This window comes from Hyperolius riggenbachi, chromosome 2 (assembly GCF_040937935.1).
Source record: "Hyperolius riggenbachi isolate aHypRig1 chromosome 2, aHypRig1.pri, whole genome shotgun sequence".
In the NCBI taxonomy this organism is placed as follows: domain Eukaryota; kingdom Metazoa; phylum Chordata; class Amphibia; order Anura; family Hyperoliidae; genus Hyperolius; species Hyperolius riggenbachi.
The window spans coordinates 240225198-240244093 of NC_090647.1; the positions used below are offsets into that span (position 1 = coordinate 240225198).

The window sequence follows — 18896 nt, forward strand, 5'->3', positions numbered from 1 at the left end:
TAGTATATTAATATTTTTTCCTGTGATACAATGGGAGCAGACATGTTTTCTGCTTGTCACTATTACACAATTACACACACAGGCAAGCTTATCTGTATCTAGGCATGCTAATCTGCATATTCTGTGAAAACTCCACTCTTATCTCCTCCATTACACAGGCAACTGATCTGTATCTGCACTGCAGCTCTCAGATTGTGAAAACTCTGTCTCTGAAATCTATAGCTAGTAACACCTTTTTCACCTGCCCAGACTGAAATCCCACAATCCCTTGCAAGCGCCAAGGCACTCTGGAGAAGCTGTGGGTGTGGCTTGTTTAGTTTATAGGAAATTAAGGTATTAAAACAAAACAAAAACGTATTTGGCTTGAGGAATGCCCTATAAACAATAGGAAAGGAACACAATTATGCAATGAGTAAAAGTTCATCTCGGATCCACTTTCAAGAAAACCTGAACTGAAAATTAAAACTCAAAATAAACATACACAAGTCATACTTACCTCCCGTGTAGTCTACTCCTCAATCTCTTTCTCCTCTCCTGTGTCCTGTTTGTCCACTGTGATCAAGGGAATTCTCCGTCCTCCATTTTGAAAATGACCATTACCCCATAACAGCTTTCTGGTCAGCACACTGTTAAACTGTAACATCGTCCACTTGAGCCAATGGGAAACATGGACATTACCGGGCACATCAGTTGTCCACTCAGCTATAAACCGACAGCAACTGATATATAACTGACAGCAACTGATATATTTCAGTTCTGACAAAATGTTGTCAGAACTGGAAGGGATTATCGTCAGAAGAAAATGGTGAGCTTCTGAGAGGAACTGATGGCAAGGTAACTATTTGATGTTCATTTGAAGTTACCTCGTGTTTATTTTAAATAATTTTACTCAGTACAGGTTCCCTTTAAAGGACAACTGCAATGAGAAATATATGAAGGCTGTCATTTATTTCCTCTTAAAGAGACACTGAAGCGAAAAAAAATATGATATAATAAATTGGTTGTGTACTATGAATAATTACTAGAAGATTAGCAGCAAAGAAAATATTCTCATACTTTTTTTTTCAGGTATATAGTGATTTTTCTAACATTGCATTATTCTATAATATGTGCAGATTACACAACACTCAGCATTCAAAATGATTCTTTCAGAGCAGTCTGTGAAGTAATGACCTCTCCTCTAGAAGATAAAAAGTAAACAGTTCACTTACAGTTGAGATAATAAAGGTCAGATAACAGCCCTCTCCACGACTAATGCTGGGAATACACGTTTCGTTTTTGCCTTCGTTTTAGCCTTTCGATTCGTTCGGTAAACGAATCGAGTGTTGAAAACGTATGTGAAAATAGTCATAATCTCATTATAGTTTCGATTAATAGACCCCAAAAACGAACGACAAGTGATCGAACATGTTTGATATTATCTCTCTTTATCCATCTAATCGAGCCATTGGTAGGCTTGATGGCTGTTCGGATCGATTATATATTCGTTTATGCCGTCCGTCCCTGTACTACGTTTCGTTTCTTTGCAGCCTTCGATCATTGGAAAAACGAAACCATCAGAATCGAAAAAAAAAAAAACGAAACCGTGGGTGGTGATAAAACCCAGCCTAAATCGCGGGCCGAATGGTTTACTGAACAGTCATAAACTGACAATGTTAACCAGAAATGGGAATTTAAAATGAGTGGAACAATCTTTTTCCTTAACAGGGCTGTCAAACCAACTCGCATGCTATCAAGCAAAACAGTAATATTGGTATCAAGCAAAACAGTAATATTGGAATGTACCTGTTCATGTTTTGTTTTCTGGCTAGATGTCTGACACCGTTGGCTGGGTACAGATGGCAGCTTCTGCTGTGTATTTGTATGCCCGCACTGTAGGCCAGGAACTGGCAGCTTCTGCTGTGTATTTTTATGCCCGCACTGTAGGCCAGGAACTGGCAGCTTCTGCTGTGTATTTTGATGCCCGCACACTGACACTCTCTGCTCTGCCACCCGCACAACCACCTTCTTGCTCACCCTTTGATGCCCGCACAGTCACTCTGCTCTGCCACCCGCACAACCACCTTCTTCTTCCCCACCCTTTGATGCCCGCACACTGACACTCTCCCCTTTGCTCTACAACCCACACAAACACCTTCTTCTTCCTCACCCTTTGATGCCCGCACACTGACACTCTCCCCTCTGCTCTGCCACCCGCACAAACACCTTCTTCTTCCTCACCCTTTGATGCCCGCACACTGACCCTCTCCCCTCTGCTCTGCCACCCGCACAACCACCTTTTTCTTCCTCACCCTTTGATGCCCGCACACTGACACTCTCCCCTCTGCTCTACAACCCACACAAACACCTTCTTCTTCCTCACCCTTTGATGCCCGCACACTGACACTCTCCCCTCTGCTCTACAACCCACACAAACACCTTCTTCTTCCTCACCCTTTGATGCCCGCACACTGACCCTCTCCCCTCTGCTCTGCCACCCGCACAACCACCTTTTTCTTCCTCACCCTTTGATGCCCGCACACTGACACTCTCCCCTCTGCTCTACAACCCACACAAACACCTTCTTCTTCCTCACCCTTTGTTGCCCGCACACTGACACTCTCCCCCCTGCTCTGCCACCCGCACAAACACCTTCTTCTTCCTCACCCTTTGATGCCCGCACACTGACACTCTCCCCTCTGCTCTGCCACCCGCACAAACACCTTCTTCTTCCTCACCCTTTGATGCCCGCACACTGACACTCTCCCCCCTGCTCTGCCACCCGCACAAACACCTTCTTCTTCCTCACCCGCGCAACCACATCGGATGTCGTGCTATAGGTCACGCTTTCTGAATCTCGCGCGACTGGATATCTGTGCATGCGAGAGATCACAAGCCACCGCGCGTCATCCTGCTCGAACGCAGCACGTGCAGTGATGACAGCGCGATGTGGGCCAAATTGCGCGGCGGCGCTGTGTTATGTTTACTGCGCGTTTTGGGCCAAATTGTGTGGCGGCGATGCGTAGTCAGGACAGCACGGTGCGGGCCACATTGCAAGGCCTCGCGGGCCGGATTTGGCCCGCGGGCCTTGTGTTTGACACCTGTGGTTTAAACGAAGGCAAAAACGAAACGTGTATTCCAGCATAACTCTGGAGAGCTTAATGGCTTGTTTGCATAGAGATAACAACTGGAGTTTCTCAACTCTTCCTGTACTGGAAACAATTAGACTGATGTATTTGATCTTAATGTTTTATTTCTTAGCTGTACTACACATACAAATCATAATATCATATTTTTTTTTTTCGCTTCAGTGTCTCTTTAAACAATACCAGTTGCCTGGCAGCCCTGCTGATCTATTTAGCTGCAGTAGTGTCTGAAAAAACGCCAGAAACAAACTATTCCAGCTGGAGCTAATCCAGTCAGATCTGACAATCTTGCATATGCTTGTTCAGGGTCTATGGCTAAAAGTATTAGGCAGAGGATCAGCAGGATTGCTAGGCACCTGGTATTGCTTATAAGGAAATACATTTTATTTAATTTGTTTTAAACAATACCAGTTGCCTGGCTTCCTGTTGATCTTTCATGTTACAGTAGTGTCAGAATCACCCACCTGAAACAAGTATACTGCTTGTCTTACCAGATTTATGTCAGAAACATCTGATCTGAATATGCTTGTTCAGGGTCTATGGCTAAAAGTATTAGAGGCAGAGGATCATTAGGACAGCCAGGCAATTTTTGTTTAAAAGGAAATAAATATGACAGCCTCCATATCCCACTCACTTCAGCTGTCCTTTAAAATATTGTATCCAGTACAGATGAGGTGAAGGCAGAGATCACACTTGTGTAAATTGCAGGTGTTTTCCCACACCGTGAAAATGCGCATAGTGATTCCCAATGCAGAATTGCAGTGCAGTGGGAGTAATGTGGGGGGGGGGAAGGGGCAGGGGAGATACCCTCAGAGTTTTTGTTTTTCTAGCACAACGTGTGCGGTTCTCTATTGCTGACAGGCAGCTGCCAAAACTGAACAGACACTGCAGATTCATCCATGGAAAAACGCAGCGGACTCAAGTATGACCCCTGCTTTAGTGTTGTGGGTAAAGCAAACAATTAGTCAAGCATTTTTTTGTTGCTTTTGAGTGATTAAGGGCTAGTTCAGACAGATATCTGTATCAGCCACCAGCAGCAGCCTGGCGTCTCATTCCAAATCCTTTTCTCCAAGCTTTCTCTACTTCTCTATTGGTCCCTAACTTGTGCTCCTATGGACTAAACTTAGGTGGTATATGTGTGCATGCTGTTTTTTGTTTGTTTTTCTTTTTAGATTTTAGGTTTTAACTTGTTTGTTGTACTATATAAAGTTAACTTGACATTTTGTTTGTAAATATTTTATATTTATTTAGTGGATAAACTTAAATTTATTGATGAAAAGTTTGATGAACTGTATCCAAAACGCTCTAAATCTGAGTCCCTTGAAGGAAAGCTTGCTGCATATCGCAGAGAAATTGAAGAACAGCTCCAGCAAGAGATGTCTCAAAAGGTTAGAATGTTAATTGGAAATGTGCTAGATATTTGACACGAGTTGCTTATGTGTACCAGAACTTGAAGTGGGAACAGTTTGAGCAGGTGATCGATCTGCAAGGCTCTGATTTTCTGGTCATGATCAGGTTTCCTGTGTGGTCTAAAGCACAAAGTGATAACAACAAATCAGAGCTTTTCAAATCTGACGCCTGATCTAGCTGGTCAAACCTAATAAGACTTGTCCTTATTTCCATTGCCTTGAAAGTATACCTCCTCCTCTTCTTGGTTGTAAATTATCCAAATTACTCATTATCAGCACCACAAACACTGAGTTTGGGGCTATAGTCTAGCGATGAGTCCCATTTTGTAAGTCAGTAGTGCAGGTACACAGCCTCATCTTAAAGGGGAACTTTAGCTTAAACAAACATACTGTCATTAAGTTACATTAGTTATGTTAATTAAAATAAATAGGTAATATAGTCTCTTACCTACCCTTTATTTTTTGTTGTTTTTTTTTTAAACAACATTTTATTCGCTTTTTCAATTTTCCAATGAAACATGCATTTCAAGACATCAAGGCCCAGGGCCAACATGTCAGATGTCTCAGTATATCAAGTACATTGCATTTTTCAACAATATCCCTGGAACTCTACGACATGGTTCACATCTTACAGTGTTTGAGTGCCGAAGCGAATATGAACCTTCATAACATATCCACGCTTCATTTATAATCTGTTGTCTATATAAGGTATTTACTTCTACGATTTTCTGTGAGATTTCTGGGTCTGCCATGTCCTTGGTCCATTTCTTTAAGATTATTTGGACAGAAGCTCCCTGCTGCTTATCTTGTAGTTGTCGCTGAATTATGGACAAGGGAAGCCCATATGTCCTTGGTTTCAAGAAAAAGTCTAAGTCATTGAGTTTTGCCATCTGAGAAAGGTCTGTCACTGAGTATTGTACATATGATTTTATTTGAACATAATAAAGAAAATGAGTGCGTGGTAAGCCAAATTCCTGCCTCAGTTCTAGGAAGGATTTCCATTTTCCAGTATCTAAGTGAAATAATTTTCCCAACTTATCTAGCCCCTTACCTTCCCATAGGCCAAAGCCTTCATGAGCAATGCTTGTCGGGAACCCTGGGTGACCCCATAGGGGCATATACTTCGAGATTTGCATTGGTAATTTATACAATTTACGAATCTCCCTCCACGTGACCCAGGTATCCCTCATTATTCTGCTTTGTTTAATTTTCTGGGGTAAGTGGGCAAATTTTGTGTGTAAAATAGCCGCTAAGGACCATGGTTCAGCAAGAGATTTTTCCAGTTTTAGATTTGAGAACACACGGGAATCACAGAGCCAATCTCTGTTGTGTCGACATATGCATGCCAGATTACCGTATATCTTCGCAAATTTGGCAGACTGAGGCCTATTTTCTCTTTTGGGAGTTGTAGTTTATGAAAGGCTATTGGTGGTCTTTTGCCCGACCAGATAAAGTAGGACATTGCTTTTTCTAGTTCCTTTACGTGTTTATGCTTTAGTAATAGGGGAATTATTTGGAGTGGATAAAGGATACGACCAAAGATTACAGACTTTACCTGGGCTATTCTACCCGTAATATTGATTGGCAGGTGATTCCAGTGTGCCATTTGTTGTTTTAATTTTTGTATCAAGGGCAAGTAATTTAAATCCTAGACGGATGCAGGGTCACGTGTGAGATGAATTTCCAGATATCTGACCTTGGTATTTATTTTCACCCCTATTTCCCCTAACTGTTTGGTACCTGAAGCCTGTGATGAGAGCAAAAGTAGTTCACTTTTATTCTGATTGACTTTGAAACGACTCAAAGCTCCCACTTCCTTTATGAGATCAAACACTATTTTGATTTGTTCCTGAGGTTTGGCCACGAATAATAAGATGTCATCTGCAAATAGTGTTTGTGTTAGTTCTATTCTTCCTATTTTGATAACTTGTACTCTTTGTTCTAGGATTCTTGCCATTGGTTCCAATGCAAGGTTGAACAGCATGGGTGACAATGGGCACCCCTGTCTAGTTCCTTTTTGGAGAAGGAATTTTGGGGATAAAAACCCTGCCGTATAGATTTGTGCCGATGGTGATTTTTGTAGAGCTTCTATAAGGGTTATGAAAGGGCCAGAGAATTCCATGTGTCGAAAAACGTGTTGCAGCCACTGCCATCGTACATTGTCAAACGCTTTTTCAGTGTCTAACAATAGAATGGCGTATTCTTTTGATGTTTTTGGGTATAGTTCAGTATAGTCTAACATTGTTAATACTTTCCTCATATTTGCCACTGCCAATCTATTTTTGATGAATCCTGACTGATGTTTACCTATTAGAGTTGGGAGAAAAACTGCAAGCCTATCAGCCAAAAGTTTTGTAAATATTTTCAAGTCTTGGTTCATGAGAGATATGGGTCTATATGCCTCCGGTTGTTTTAGTTCTTTGCTCTCTTTTGGTAGTGCTTTTATATAGGCATTGTTAGCTGTCTCAGGTAGCTTGCCGGTTTTAATTATTTTGTTACAGAGTGTATGGAGGTGTGGGACAATCTCTTCCTTCAATCATTTGTAGTATTCTTCACCAAGACCATCTGGTCCAGGGGACTTTCCATTTGACAGTGTTTTGATGATACTTTTGATTTCTGACTAGGATATATCACTATTTAAGTCAGCTAGATCATCTGGCTTTATTTTTGGTAGGGCTGCTTCTTTTAACATAGTGTTTACTTTGTTTATATCTATGGGGCTTCCTTTGTCTTTGTATAAATCAGTATAAAATTGATGGAATATTTTATTTATTGATTTAGGGTCATTAGTTAACTTCTCCTGACTAGTTTTTAGAACTTGAATTTGTGTCATGGGCCTGGAACCTCTTACTAAGTTACTTAAAAGTTTTCCCATTTTATTACCTAGTCTATGGAATCGTAGGGCTTGGTATAGTTTTTCTTTTGTGGCTAGCCACCTATCTACTTCTGCTTTGGTTGAGAGTCATTTTTTTCTGTTTAGTCTATTAGCAGTGGGGTGCATTTGAAATATCTTACTAGCTTTTCTGACTTTGTCCACTGCTTCCATGTATGTTGAATTTGCTTGTTTCTTTTTTCCTGCCAAGTAGGATATGATATGTCCTCTCATCACAGGCTTTGAGGCTTCCCAAAACAAATAAGATTAAGTTCCTGTAAAAAAGAAGCATTGTCATCATTAGGAGCATATACATTGTATATATCGATCACCTCTGCACCTTGCTGGATCCGGATCCTTACCCATCTCCCATTAGCGTCCATGTTGGAGTGTGTTACCTTTTGTGTAAGTTGTTTGTGGACTAGTGTGATCACACCCGCTCTTCTGTCCTCTGCAGCTGTGCAGTAAACCTCTCCCACCCATCCTTTCTTTAGGAGTCTGGCACAAGAGGCACTTGAATGTGTCTCCTGAAGTAAAACGATGTTTGCATGCAATTTCCTTAAGTGTCTCAAAATTTGAGACCTCTTGGCTGGGGTACGCGTGCCTTTAGTGTTCCATGAGATAATTTTTAATGTCATGTCTGCAATAGGAGTGGGTAAGGCTTCGGATCGTCAACATAATCTACATTTGTTTTCCTTCCCCCTTTTAGTGCGCAGCAGAGAGATTCCCCCCCCCCCCCCCCCTTTATCCTACCCCTACCCATTCCCTTATCTGTTAAACTCAGAATACAAAAATAAACTGTCATTAACACAAAATTTCCCCAATAAACCTTGAACTTGACTTCACTTTTTTCCTGATGAGTGAAGCTCTTCGTCATAGTCCCTGATCCTCACAGACCCATGTAGCATAGTCTAATTTGTGTAAATGCTTATTTTTAGGCCAGTGCAGTGCCCCTCTACACAACTCTTGTAGTTTGTCTCGTCAATCACCATCTTCCTGTATGTTATCAGTCCCCTCTGTTATAGGTTGGTTCTGGCTGTTTGCCAGCTCTGCTGTGAACGTTAGGAAGCTTTCTGCCTCCTCTGGGTTTTTAAAGATATGTAGTTTTCCAGCGTAGTCAGTGACTCGTAGTATGGCTGGGTATGCTAAGGCAAATTTCCATTTCCTTTTGATACACTGGGAGCAGGCGTTTGTGAAGCCTTGTCTTAGCTTAGAAATCTCCACCGAATAATCATTAAAAAGGTGAAGCGTGGCGCCCTGGTAAATAAGTGGTTGCTGGAGCTGTCTGAAAGTGCGCATTATGAGATCTTTGTCAGCATAATCGAGGTATTTGACCCATGATCACTCTGGGGCCCTTGCTTCTGGCATCATCTCTCGGCGGGCCTACTCTATGCGCGCGTTCCACTTTGTATGATGTGGGCAGGACCAGCAATTGTGGCAGTGTGTCCGCACAGAATTGCATTAGCGTTGCTGCTGTATGCGATTCAGGTAGGCCTATGATACGCACATTGCTTCTCCTCGACCTGTTTTCTAAATCTTGCAGCTTGTCTTTCATAGAAGCGTTGTCAGCTTCTAGTTTCTTGATCTTGGTTTTATATAGTATGTGTTTATCTTCCAGTGTTGAGGTACGCTGCTCTACTTGCTTAAAGGGAACCTTAACTGTGGGCCAAAAAAAATTCACTTACCTGGGGCTTTCCCAAGCCTCCTGCAGCCGTCCTGTGCCCGTGCCGGTCCTTCAGTGCCCTCCGGTCTCCCTCCGCAGATGCATCATGTGGACGCGCTTTACGGCGGGGAATGCGGAAGAAGAGGACGCTTTGCCGGAGGACGACTGGCAGTCGGCCGAAAACGAAACTTAGCCGCGGAGGGAGACCGGAGGGCACCGAAGGACCGACGCGGGCACAGGACGGCTGCAGGAGGCTTGGGAAAGCCCCAGGTAAGTGAATTTTTTTTTTGCCCCACAGTTAAGGTTCCCTTTAAGCCTGTTTACCTGTGCTAGAATGTCCTTGTGCACTTTTTGAAGGGTTAGATTAATGGCTGCATGCATCATCGCTTGTAAGTCTGGGGTGAGCTTTTGTATTACAGCGGTAGCTAAGCTGTGCAGGTGTGCTGGGTCAATGTTGGTTTCTGAATCACCCTGCTGGTCTTCAGACTCTGTGTCCCATTCTCTGTCTCTCGCTTTACTTTGCTCCCATTCTGGGGATTGCTGCGAGCTCTGAGCGGTCTTCTCATGCCGTCTTTGCCCGGCGGCCATCTTGGATTCGGGGGAGCGGTCACCACGCTTGCCGTGTTTCTCATCGGGCCGCAGCAAATACCGGTCCATCTGCTTGTCGGCTTTGCCTGTCTTCCTCCTCGAGCCTCCCAGTGTAGCGGAGTATCTGTATCAGGGCACTTTAGCTGAGAACTCGCTGTTCTGGGTCTCTTATGCGGAGCTCTTCTTCTAGCAGCCGCTCATCCAGGCTCCGGAACCGGAAGTTTTAAAAGAACAGGCAAATGTTTATTTCATGGAGCCAGCCATCTTTTTCATGGTGGCAGCCATCTTTTTGGTTCAAAGGAGGTGACAGGGATCAGGACACAGTTTCAAATGTCCTGTGTCCTGATCACGCCTCCCAGCTGCGCGCGCTAGGCTTCAAATCTCAAATGCAAAATTCAAAAAAACAAATTTGTGCCAAAACAGCAGAAGGAGAACAACATCATCAGAAATTCCATCATGCTTTGCACAGCATCAGGGGAAAAATGCCCAAGCAGATTTAATTGATGGGTCAGAGCTTAGCTTCTGTGCAGCTAAAAATGAGGCTTGGGTAAGAAAAACAAAATCTGGAGGTTCACTTAAAGCTATTTTTGCACACTTAAAGTGGACCTGAACTCAGAATTTTCTCTCTGCTCTAAACAATAAGCAACACTATAATATCTTTTAAAGAAAAAACATCCTACAGAGATGCTGCAGTGTAGTTACTTCCTGGTTTGCTGGATATACAGAAAGGGTTAACCTCCTGTGTTTACATATTAGCTCACAACTCCGCAGGCAGTTGACAGCTCAAATTACATTGGCTCATTACTAGCTGTTTAGGGAGAATTTGGCAGGCTGTTTATATAAACACACTCTTCCATCTCTCCTGTGCAAGAGTTCAGGTCCACTTTAAGTCCACGGTGTTGCATTAAAAACTGGCCTGTCTACCTGCCACTAAAACGATTATACAGTCAAATGCCAGCTGTCACATCCCTGTGCTCCTACTATTCTCTCCATTGCTGTGTGTTTGCTCTCCGGTTTTATTGGATGCTGTGTCACCTGCATTTGCTGCGGTAACCCTCTCATGCAGCAACAAAAGCAGGCGGACAAAGGCTTCAATAAAGCCAGGTATCCTGCACTGCAATGGAGAGAGTAAGAGGTGCGTAGGGATGGACCAGCTGGCATCTGTCTGTTAACTCACTGCACTAACCTAAATAGTAAGTAACTGTGAAGGGGAAAATTGCATGTACAGTTTTAAATTTGTCTCAAGCCTATGAGAAAAATGAATCCTATATGCAGGTATATAATGCTGGGTTATTGTCTTAGGTATAGGCACGGTCATGAGGTGCAGCAAGGCTTAAAGTGGCTACATAAATGTCATTCTCAATCTCCACATACTTGTGCTAAATTTTCTGCTGATTCTTTTTCCTTCTGATTTCTTCTCACTTGACAAGGGCATGTCCACCATGTGTGCTGTTGCAGCCTTGAAATCACCTGGGATCAAAGGATCCCTGGAGCTTGGCCAGCCTTGGTGGAACCAAATATAGACGAATCGGGCCCCTGTAGGCCAATTCCACTGTATGACAGTTAAGTGCACCTTTTACAATCGTTTGTCAACACTCCATCCAGTTATTCCAGAACTTTAGTGGTACATCCAATTCCCATTTGAGGGTACGCAATGAGACTTCCTCCATTGTTCTGCACCTATACCTAGTGTTATGAAGATTTCACTGTACCAAATGTGTACAACAGGATAAAAGACATGTAGGAAATCTATTGGTTCGCACGGGATGGCAGAAACCTCTCCACCAACTGATTGAGTCAATGCTATGGTCCACTGTAGAGCTACTGTATAGGGACTGAAACACTTCATAATTATACCCATGGTCAGCATAAATGTGGCGGTACACTGCATTGTGTCAAATCGATTGAGATTTGTTCATAAAAAAAAAAAAAAGTTCATTCAATATTTCTATACAATCGATCGTTTTATTAAATAGTAGTAAAAGTAAAATGACTTGCTTGTATTGTATATGCCCACCTGTAAAGTTATTTTTTTGTTTTTTTTTAATATTTTGTTTTGTAATGACAGTTAATTTGCAATAGGAAAATATAATAGAAATTATTTGCATATACAGTGTACCTACAGTATATACGAAGTGTATATAGTCTGTTTTGGTATCTAATTTTTTATGTAATGGTTGATTGTATAAAACCTAGGTTCTCACAGTAAACCTAACAAAGCACCTTTTGCTCTGAAAGTAAATAATATTTATTTTTTTCAGTTAAAACATTTCAAAGATGTTGAAATTGCAAAAATTAAGCTGGAAGAAAGAGAAAAATCTCAGAAGGAGATTTCTGATTTGCGGCGAGAGTTGGAGAAGACTTACCAATCAAAACTGGAGGGTTTAGTGCAACGAGAGAAGAATGCTGTAGAGAGGCTCCAAAAGCAGCAGGAGGTATGATAGACAGTACACTTACTAAAATACAGTATACAAATTTACTGTATCGGCATTTGCTTTTATTGGCCACATTTATCTACCTACAAAGCTTCCAATGTGCTTTGATTTTATGTTTTTATTCTGACAAGTGAATTAGCTTTTCATCTGCTTCAGAATATTTGTTGGCAGTAATTTTGTCAAGGCTTAACATTGTCCGATAGCACTGTCTTTTAGAGCATTTTTTTCCCCAAACTTTACGCTGTCATATACCAATCAGCCTTTACGGTTTCCAAGGACCACCCTTACTTTTAAAAACTGCCAATACCCAATAAGCTCATGGGGGGAATGTGTTACTAAGATTCTCCTAAGAACTTTGGAAGCATAAAGGACCCCACCAACTTGTATTTGTTAAAAATCACTAGTTCCTCGTGTTTCTCTCACTTGCATGTTAATGTTAGTGATAGCTGGTCTCAAGCTTTCCTCTTTATCCTCAGAGTAAAACTTTACTGAATCTTTATTTACCACTACGTTCTCCAGGGTGGTCATAACTTGTGTGCAGTACACAAAGAGCAGTCCGTGCACCACTTCCTTGAAACGCATTTATTCTTCCAGTGATGTTTATCAGCAGATGGATAGGCACATATACACAAACAAATTCATGTCCTTATACACATGCAGTGTTCTCCCCAGGATCAATTAAGTGGGCGGGCCGCCTGGGTGAATTAAGGCCCCGCCCGGCTGCTATTTTGCATATTAGAAAAGCCAGCGCTGTTCTCTGCACTCAGCGCTGACTCCTCTGTAGCAGATTGCCCAGCAAGCTCAGCTCCTCTACGTACGAGATCTCGCGCTTTCTGGCTGGCTCGTACACTCCTTGCCTCAGCATGGCAATAGGCGGGACCATACTGACTGCATAGTGCTCCTCCTCCAGGAACGGGGCACATTACAAGCAGTCTCTCACTCTGCCTGCACGATCGTGAAGGGATGCTGGAGCCTGTGACAAAGCAGAGCTGGGCAAATTATCGGGTATTTAGTGCCTCCTTCCCCCCTCACGGCTGTGTCACTTGTCTCTCTCCCTCCCCACCTTACAATTGTTGTACATTTACGTGCCGTACTAACTTTCCCATCTCTGTGAATTACGGCACTTTCGTCTGACTGAAGAGAGGAGTGCAGCCGGCAATCACTCACTTCCTCCCCCGGGTGTCAGACGCACGGAGCAGATCTCCACTTGCTGCAGAGAGCGGGATGTCCTGGCTGCCCAGAGATCAGAGCACACAGACAGCAGCGCTGAAGGGGGAAAAAGCCGTCTGATCTGATAGGTACAGGCAAAAAAAAAAAAGCTGTGACCTTAGGTCAGCTTGCACACATAAAGCTCTGTCCTGAAGTGTATTCCCAATCCCACCCCCTCTTTTTTAACCCTTAAGATACACTAATCTCTGGAATCTCAAGTGGCCAGCATGTCCTTTCAGACCATGCTGAGCTTTGCATTTTCTCAAAAAAAAAACAGCTCATACCTATGTGTGAATTTGCATCTTCTCAGTTAAATCTGTAGGACATGCTGAGCCTTGTGGTTCCACAACAATGGGGTACACCGTACACAAATAATGAAAACCTTACCAATCAGATGATTGGTAGAGGAACCAACCCCAAAAACATTGACGGAACAATAGTGGTTGATCAGAACTATTAATGATGCCCAATACGTATAACAATATGATGTCTGTTTCACCTGCACTGTGAACTGGATTTGTGTACTGCAAATCAAGCCTATTTTTGTTCTGTTTTTTTCAAACGCAAACAAAAAGCACTGTAATAGCACATTAAAAACAACCAAACAACCGGTTTTCCTGGTTCTGACTTGGCAGGTTCACTTTAAGACAGAGGGTGCATATCTAATACTGGGTACACACTATGAGATTTTCTGGCTGATTTACTGTCAGATCCATTATTTCCAACATGATCGATCTGCTTTCTGATCGATTTTCGAGCATTTTCTAATCAATTTCCTATTGAAGTGAACGGAAATCGATCAGAAAATGCTCGGCAATTGATCAGAAAGCAGATCGGACATGTTGGAAATAATCGTTCTGACAGTAAATCGGGCAGAAAATCTCACCTAGCATCTCTGTACCTAGCATTAAAGCAAGAGTCATATGGAGGTTCAGTGTTTTCCCCAGGCCTCTATCCGGCTAATTTTGGTAAGCACCCGGCTGATATTGGCTCGTTTCCTCCTGCTATGCTGTCAGCAGACCTTACGCGGCCCTGCATTCCCCCTGTTGCGCCCCACCCGGCTACTTTTTCATGCCACCCAGCTGGAAAAAATTTCTGGGGAGAACACTGCACATGTGTGGATACATCTGACCTGTACCATTGACGGGTGTGGGAGGGTGACCAGGGGAAGATAGGACTGCGCGACAGCCGTTTCGCGCCGGTTTGGCGCTTGCTCACGTGCAGATGTCCTAGGGCAAAAGGACATGTGTATAAGGACATGAATTTGTTTGTGTATATGTGCCTATCCATCTGCTGATAAACATCACTGGAAGAATAAATGCGTTTCAAGGAAGCGGTGCACGGACTGCTCTTTGTGTACTGCATGTAATATGTTGATCTTTTAGCCTGTTTGCACGCTCTCACACGCTAGGAACCAGGTTGCAGCAAGGAATTTAAAGGGACGGGATTGTTTACCAATACAGGTGCAGCAGACCCATTCACAACCTGCCTCTGAGTGCCGGGCAACCAGCATCTTTTGTGTACGTCATAACTTGTGTACCCTGGCCCCTCCCTACAATTAAATACAGGCTAGGATTAGATAAATTAGCATGTGGGTATAAGGACAGGTGCTCCCCTACCTACACCAGTTTTCCTCAGCTTCAGGATTCACAGGCACTAAGATTGGGACCAGGAATTGCCTTTTGTGGAAGTCGTGAAGGCTCCTGACTACCTAGTCTGCCTTTCTGACCATGAGACCCTAGCATGGTTTTGCAGGAGGTCGGATGAGGTAAATAGGTAATATCATACCTCGCTTGGCCCGTGAGTCTGCATGTGGCAGTGGTCGCTTAGGGGGCTCCTTTTTATGCTGCAGCAAGACGCTCATGTGTTTTCGGGTCTTACGGTTTTCACCTAGCGCATCTCTCGGAAGTTCTATGACTCCCCTGGCTGGAGACACCATGGGCATAGAGGTGTAAGGGGCTGTGTATGGTGTAGAGTTAGGTGAACATATGGCCGGAAGCGGACTCCGTTCCCAAAATACACCACGCCGCCTCTGAGTCACTTCCGTTTTCAGGGGCACGCTAAAAGCTTGGATCAGATAAAGAGTGGATACCAGGACTAAGCAATTCTTAAAATGGTGGTGAAATCTCAGGAGCCTCAGTCAGGGGCGTCCTTGGGTTACAAATGCTTCTGTCAGAATAATAACGGATGCCAGTTCTTTGGGTTGGGGGGCTTACCGTCAAGGAATCCAGGTTCAGGGAGCTTGGGGTCCAGACCAAAGGTGGAAATCCTCCAATTTCAAAGAACTCTTAGCCATCAAGGAAGCATTAAGGTCCCTCAAAGATTGTCTGAGAGATCAAGAAGTATTGGTCTTCTCGGACAATATAGTAGATGTAAGCTACATAAACGAGCAAGGAGGAACGAAAGGGCAGGATCTTCTCTCGATATCATGATATGGGCAGAAAGCTATGTAAATCCCTAACAGTAACTTACATGAAGGGAACCCAGAATTGGTTGGTGAACAAACTAAGCAAAAAAGTAATACTGGAATTAGAGTGGGAACTATGCCCAGAGGTATTCCAAGAAATGACAGTAAGATGGGGTACCCCAAAAATAGATAATTTCGCAAAACAGTCAGATTACTGGTCCCTGCATATTTCATCCTCACAGGAACTAGAGACTAGGGCCCATATTTATTTTATTTATTTTCAGTATTTACATAGCACTGACATATTACGCAGTGCTGTACAGAGCATATTGTCTTGTCACTAACTCCCTCAGAGGGGCTCACAATCTAGTCCCTACCATAGTCATATGTTTATGTATGTATCATGTAGTGCATGTATCATAGTCTAGGTCCAATTTAGGGGGAAGCCAATTAACTTATCTGTATGTTTTTGGCATGTGGGAGGAAACAGGAGTGCCCAGAGGAAATCCACTCAGGAGAAAAAGTAAATTGCATATGGGCATAGACGCATTAACTATACCCTGGGGCAAATTCCTCATGCATGCCCCTTCCCCCTTCCTTTCAATCTGATAACCAAAGTGGGGGAAAATATTGCACAAGAGGAGGCCATGGTGATTCTGATTTCTCCTTGGAGGCCAAAACTGGTATGGTTCCCGTTGATCAAGTCCTTGGCACGACCTGCTATCACAAGATATACTGAGACTCCACCTGGCTTCATGGATCCTGAAAAATGTGCTCCTGAGAAACAAAGGCTTCTCAGAGTCATCAGGACCTTGCAATAGAAAATCCAATAGAAAAGAAGTTACTAAAAAAAATATACAGTAAGGTATAGATGTTTTGTGGGTGGACAAATAGGAGGGGTTGGCCTTGTTAGACAATAGTCTGGCGATAAATCTAGACCTACTCCAAGATGGTATAGACATGAACTGGCCAGTCCGTACTATCAAAATACAGATTGTGGTTTTGTCACTCTTTTTGGACAGACCTCTAGCTAAAGACCCATATATCATATCCTTCATTAGAGCAGTCACAAAGAACAGACCAGTTAAGCTTCATACTTTTCCCCTGGGGGATTTCTCTTTAGTGCTACAACAGTTTACCAAGTCTCCTTTTGAATCACTAGAAGAGGCCTTGGCTAGGTTATTCAGCCTAATGATTGCTTTCCTCCTAGAAATTACATTGGCAAGGAGGGTAAGCGACTTGCAAGCCATTTCAATGATGGACCCATATATGACCGTATTACCAGACAGAATAATATTTAGGCCAGACCCAGCCTATATTCTCAAAGTTAATTCTAACTTTCACAGAAAAGAAGACCTAACTATTCCATCATTCTGTGACAATCCAAAAATCTACAAAGAAAGGTCTTTCCATCTCCTGGATGTAAGAAGAGCTATTCTTATCCACCTGGAGAAAATCAAAGAATGGAGAGTATCTAATAACTTGCTGATAATATTCACAGGCCAAAGGAAAGGCCAACAGGCAACCAAAAATACAATCGCCCGATGGATTAGACTAACAATTCACCAGGCATATGTCATGACAGTTCAACCAGTCTCCTTTCAAGTGACCGCACATTCCACAAGATCTCTCTATATCATGGGCAGAGAGAGCAGGGGCTTCGGTAGACCAAATCTGCAAAACAGCAACATGGTCGACTCTATCCCAACAACTTTCATAAGCACTAAAGAATAGACCTTCCTTCCAAATGACATATCTTGCTTAAAGAGAAGGTCTTGCAGTTGGTCACCCCACCCTAAATGAGGTAAGACTACTTCTCTGTGGTCTCTCAAGTTATGGTCATTCTGGAGGATGTAGTTATAAAATACTTCTTAGACTTACCGGTAGACTGCATCTATATGAGGCTTCCAGGATGGCCTCCATACTTCCCTTCCCTATCTCAGGCAGTGTTTCCTTTTTTACTGGAGCACTATTTTATATATTGATGTGATCACTGAAGGTGTTTCTCTGTATAAACTGGTGTACGGTATACTAATCCCAGCTTTCTTCTCATTTAACTGGTTAGCTCTTTGCACAGTTTCCTGTTGCCGCATTCTGGGACTTTAAATCCTACTACAGCCCAAATACCTGCTGGTTCCCTGTAATTTTTCAGACTTTTCTGTTTACAGATTGAATCCAAGGAAGTGTATGCTCAGCGACAGATTCTCCTGAATGAGATTGAGGTGGTCCGAAGTAGAGAAATTGAGCTTCGTCAGAGAATGGAAGGTTTTGAGCTGTATGTATTAGCATTGTTGTAACAATTTTTGATACCTTTATTTTGCAGTTTGTCAAATCGCAAATGTGCTACATGTACCATTTTCTGAGCGCTTTGGCTCAAAGGAAGGTATAGGGAAATCGCAAAGCGCTTGAAAAAGCCCTTTGTATATTGATTTCCAAAACGCTTTTATGAATAAATACATTGCATTTATTCATTTCCGGGTTAAAGAGTTCACTTCCTGACTGATGTCAGGAAGTGAAAAAAAATCATCGCTAAGCAAAAGCGCTTATAAAAGCGCTTTTCTGTGAAAAGCGCTGTGAAAATCACTGTATAAATTGCTCAGCACTTGTGATAGTGCTGGTGATTTATAATGTGCACAAGGCCTAAGTTGTTGTTTTTTTTGTGTCTGCTTTTTTTTTTTTTTTTTTGTAAGAGGCTTCTGGTTTATGCTCTGTTATCAAATAATACAATACTGGTGGATCTATCCTTTATACCTAGAAATAGTACCGTATATGTTAAATCACACCTTAGGGATCTGCATATTATTACTGTCTGCAACTGTTATCCCTTCCTTGTTGGCTCTTTCCCACATGACCTCTCAGCCTAGTAATACAATATAATGCATTTGAAGTATACCTGTGGACTGTGGGCTCCCTTGCTGTCCTCCCTGGCTGGCCCAGTCTCTTTCTTCAGTCAGCCAAGTCGTGCTGTACTGTGCATGCATGGCCCAGCCACATAAACCCCCATCACACTCCCATTGCCAGGAAAAAGCCTTGTTTGAGGCAGTGAGACACATTTTCCTCTTTTTCCATGCCTCCAAAGCTAAAATGAATTGTGTATATACACAGTATATACATGAACTAGAGCCCGGCCCTAGTTCATGTATATACTCCAATAACCAGAGATGTTTTGTGGAGTTCACCTAGTTCCA

At 42.8% G+C, this 18896-nt stretch overlaps 1 protein-coding gene across 11 annotated transcripts in view; it reads left to right on the top strand.

Moving 5' to 3' along the window:
- The window catches only part of OFD1 (OFD1 centriole and centriolar satellite protein), a 225715-nt gene that overhangs the window by 11653 nt on the left and 195166 nt on the right, over positions 1 to 18896 (top strand). For all 11 annotated transcript variants that reach the window (XM_068268379.1, XM_068268378.1, XM_068268382.1 and 8 more), the window contains exons 7-9: positions 4377 to 4513; positions 11919 to 12092; positions 17877 to 17983. In XM_068268379.1, the coding sequence (XP_068124480.1) occupies positions 4377 to 4513; positions 11919 to 12092; positions 17877 to 17983 (418 nt within the window). The remainder of the gene's footprint in view (positions 1 to 4376; positions 4514 to 11918; positions 12093 to 17876; positions 17984 to 18896) is intronic.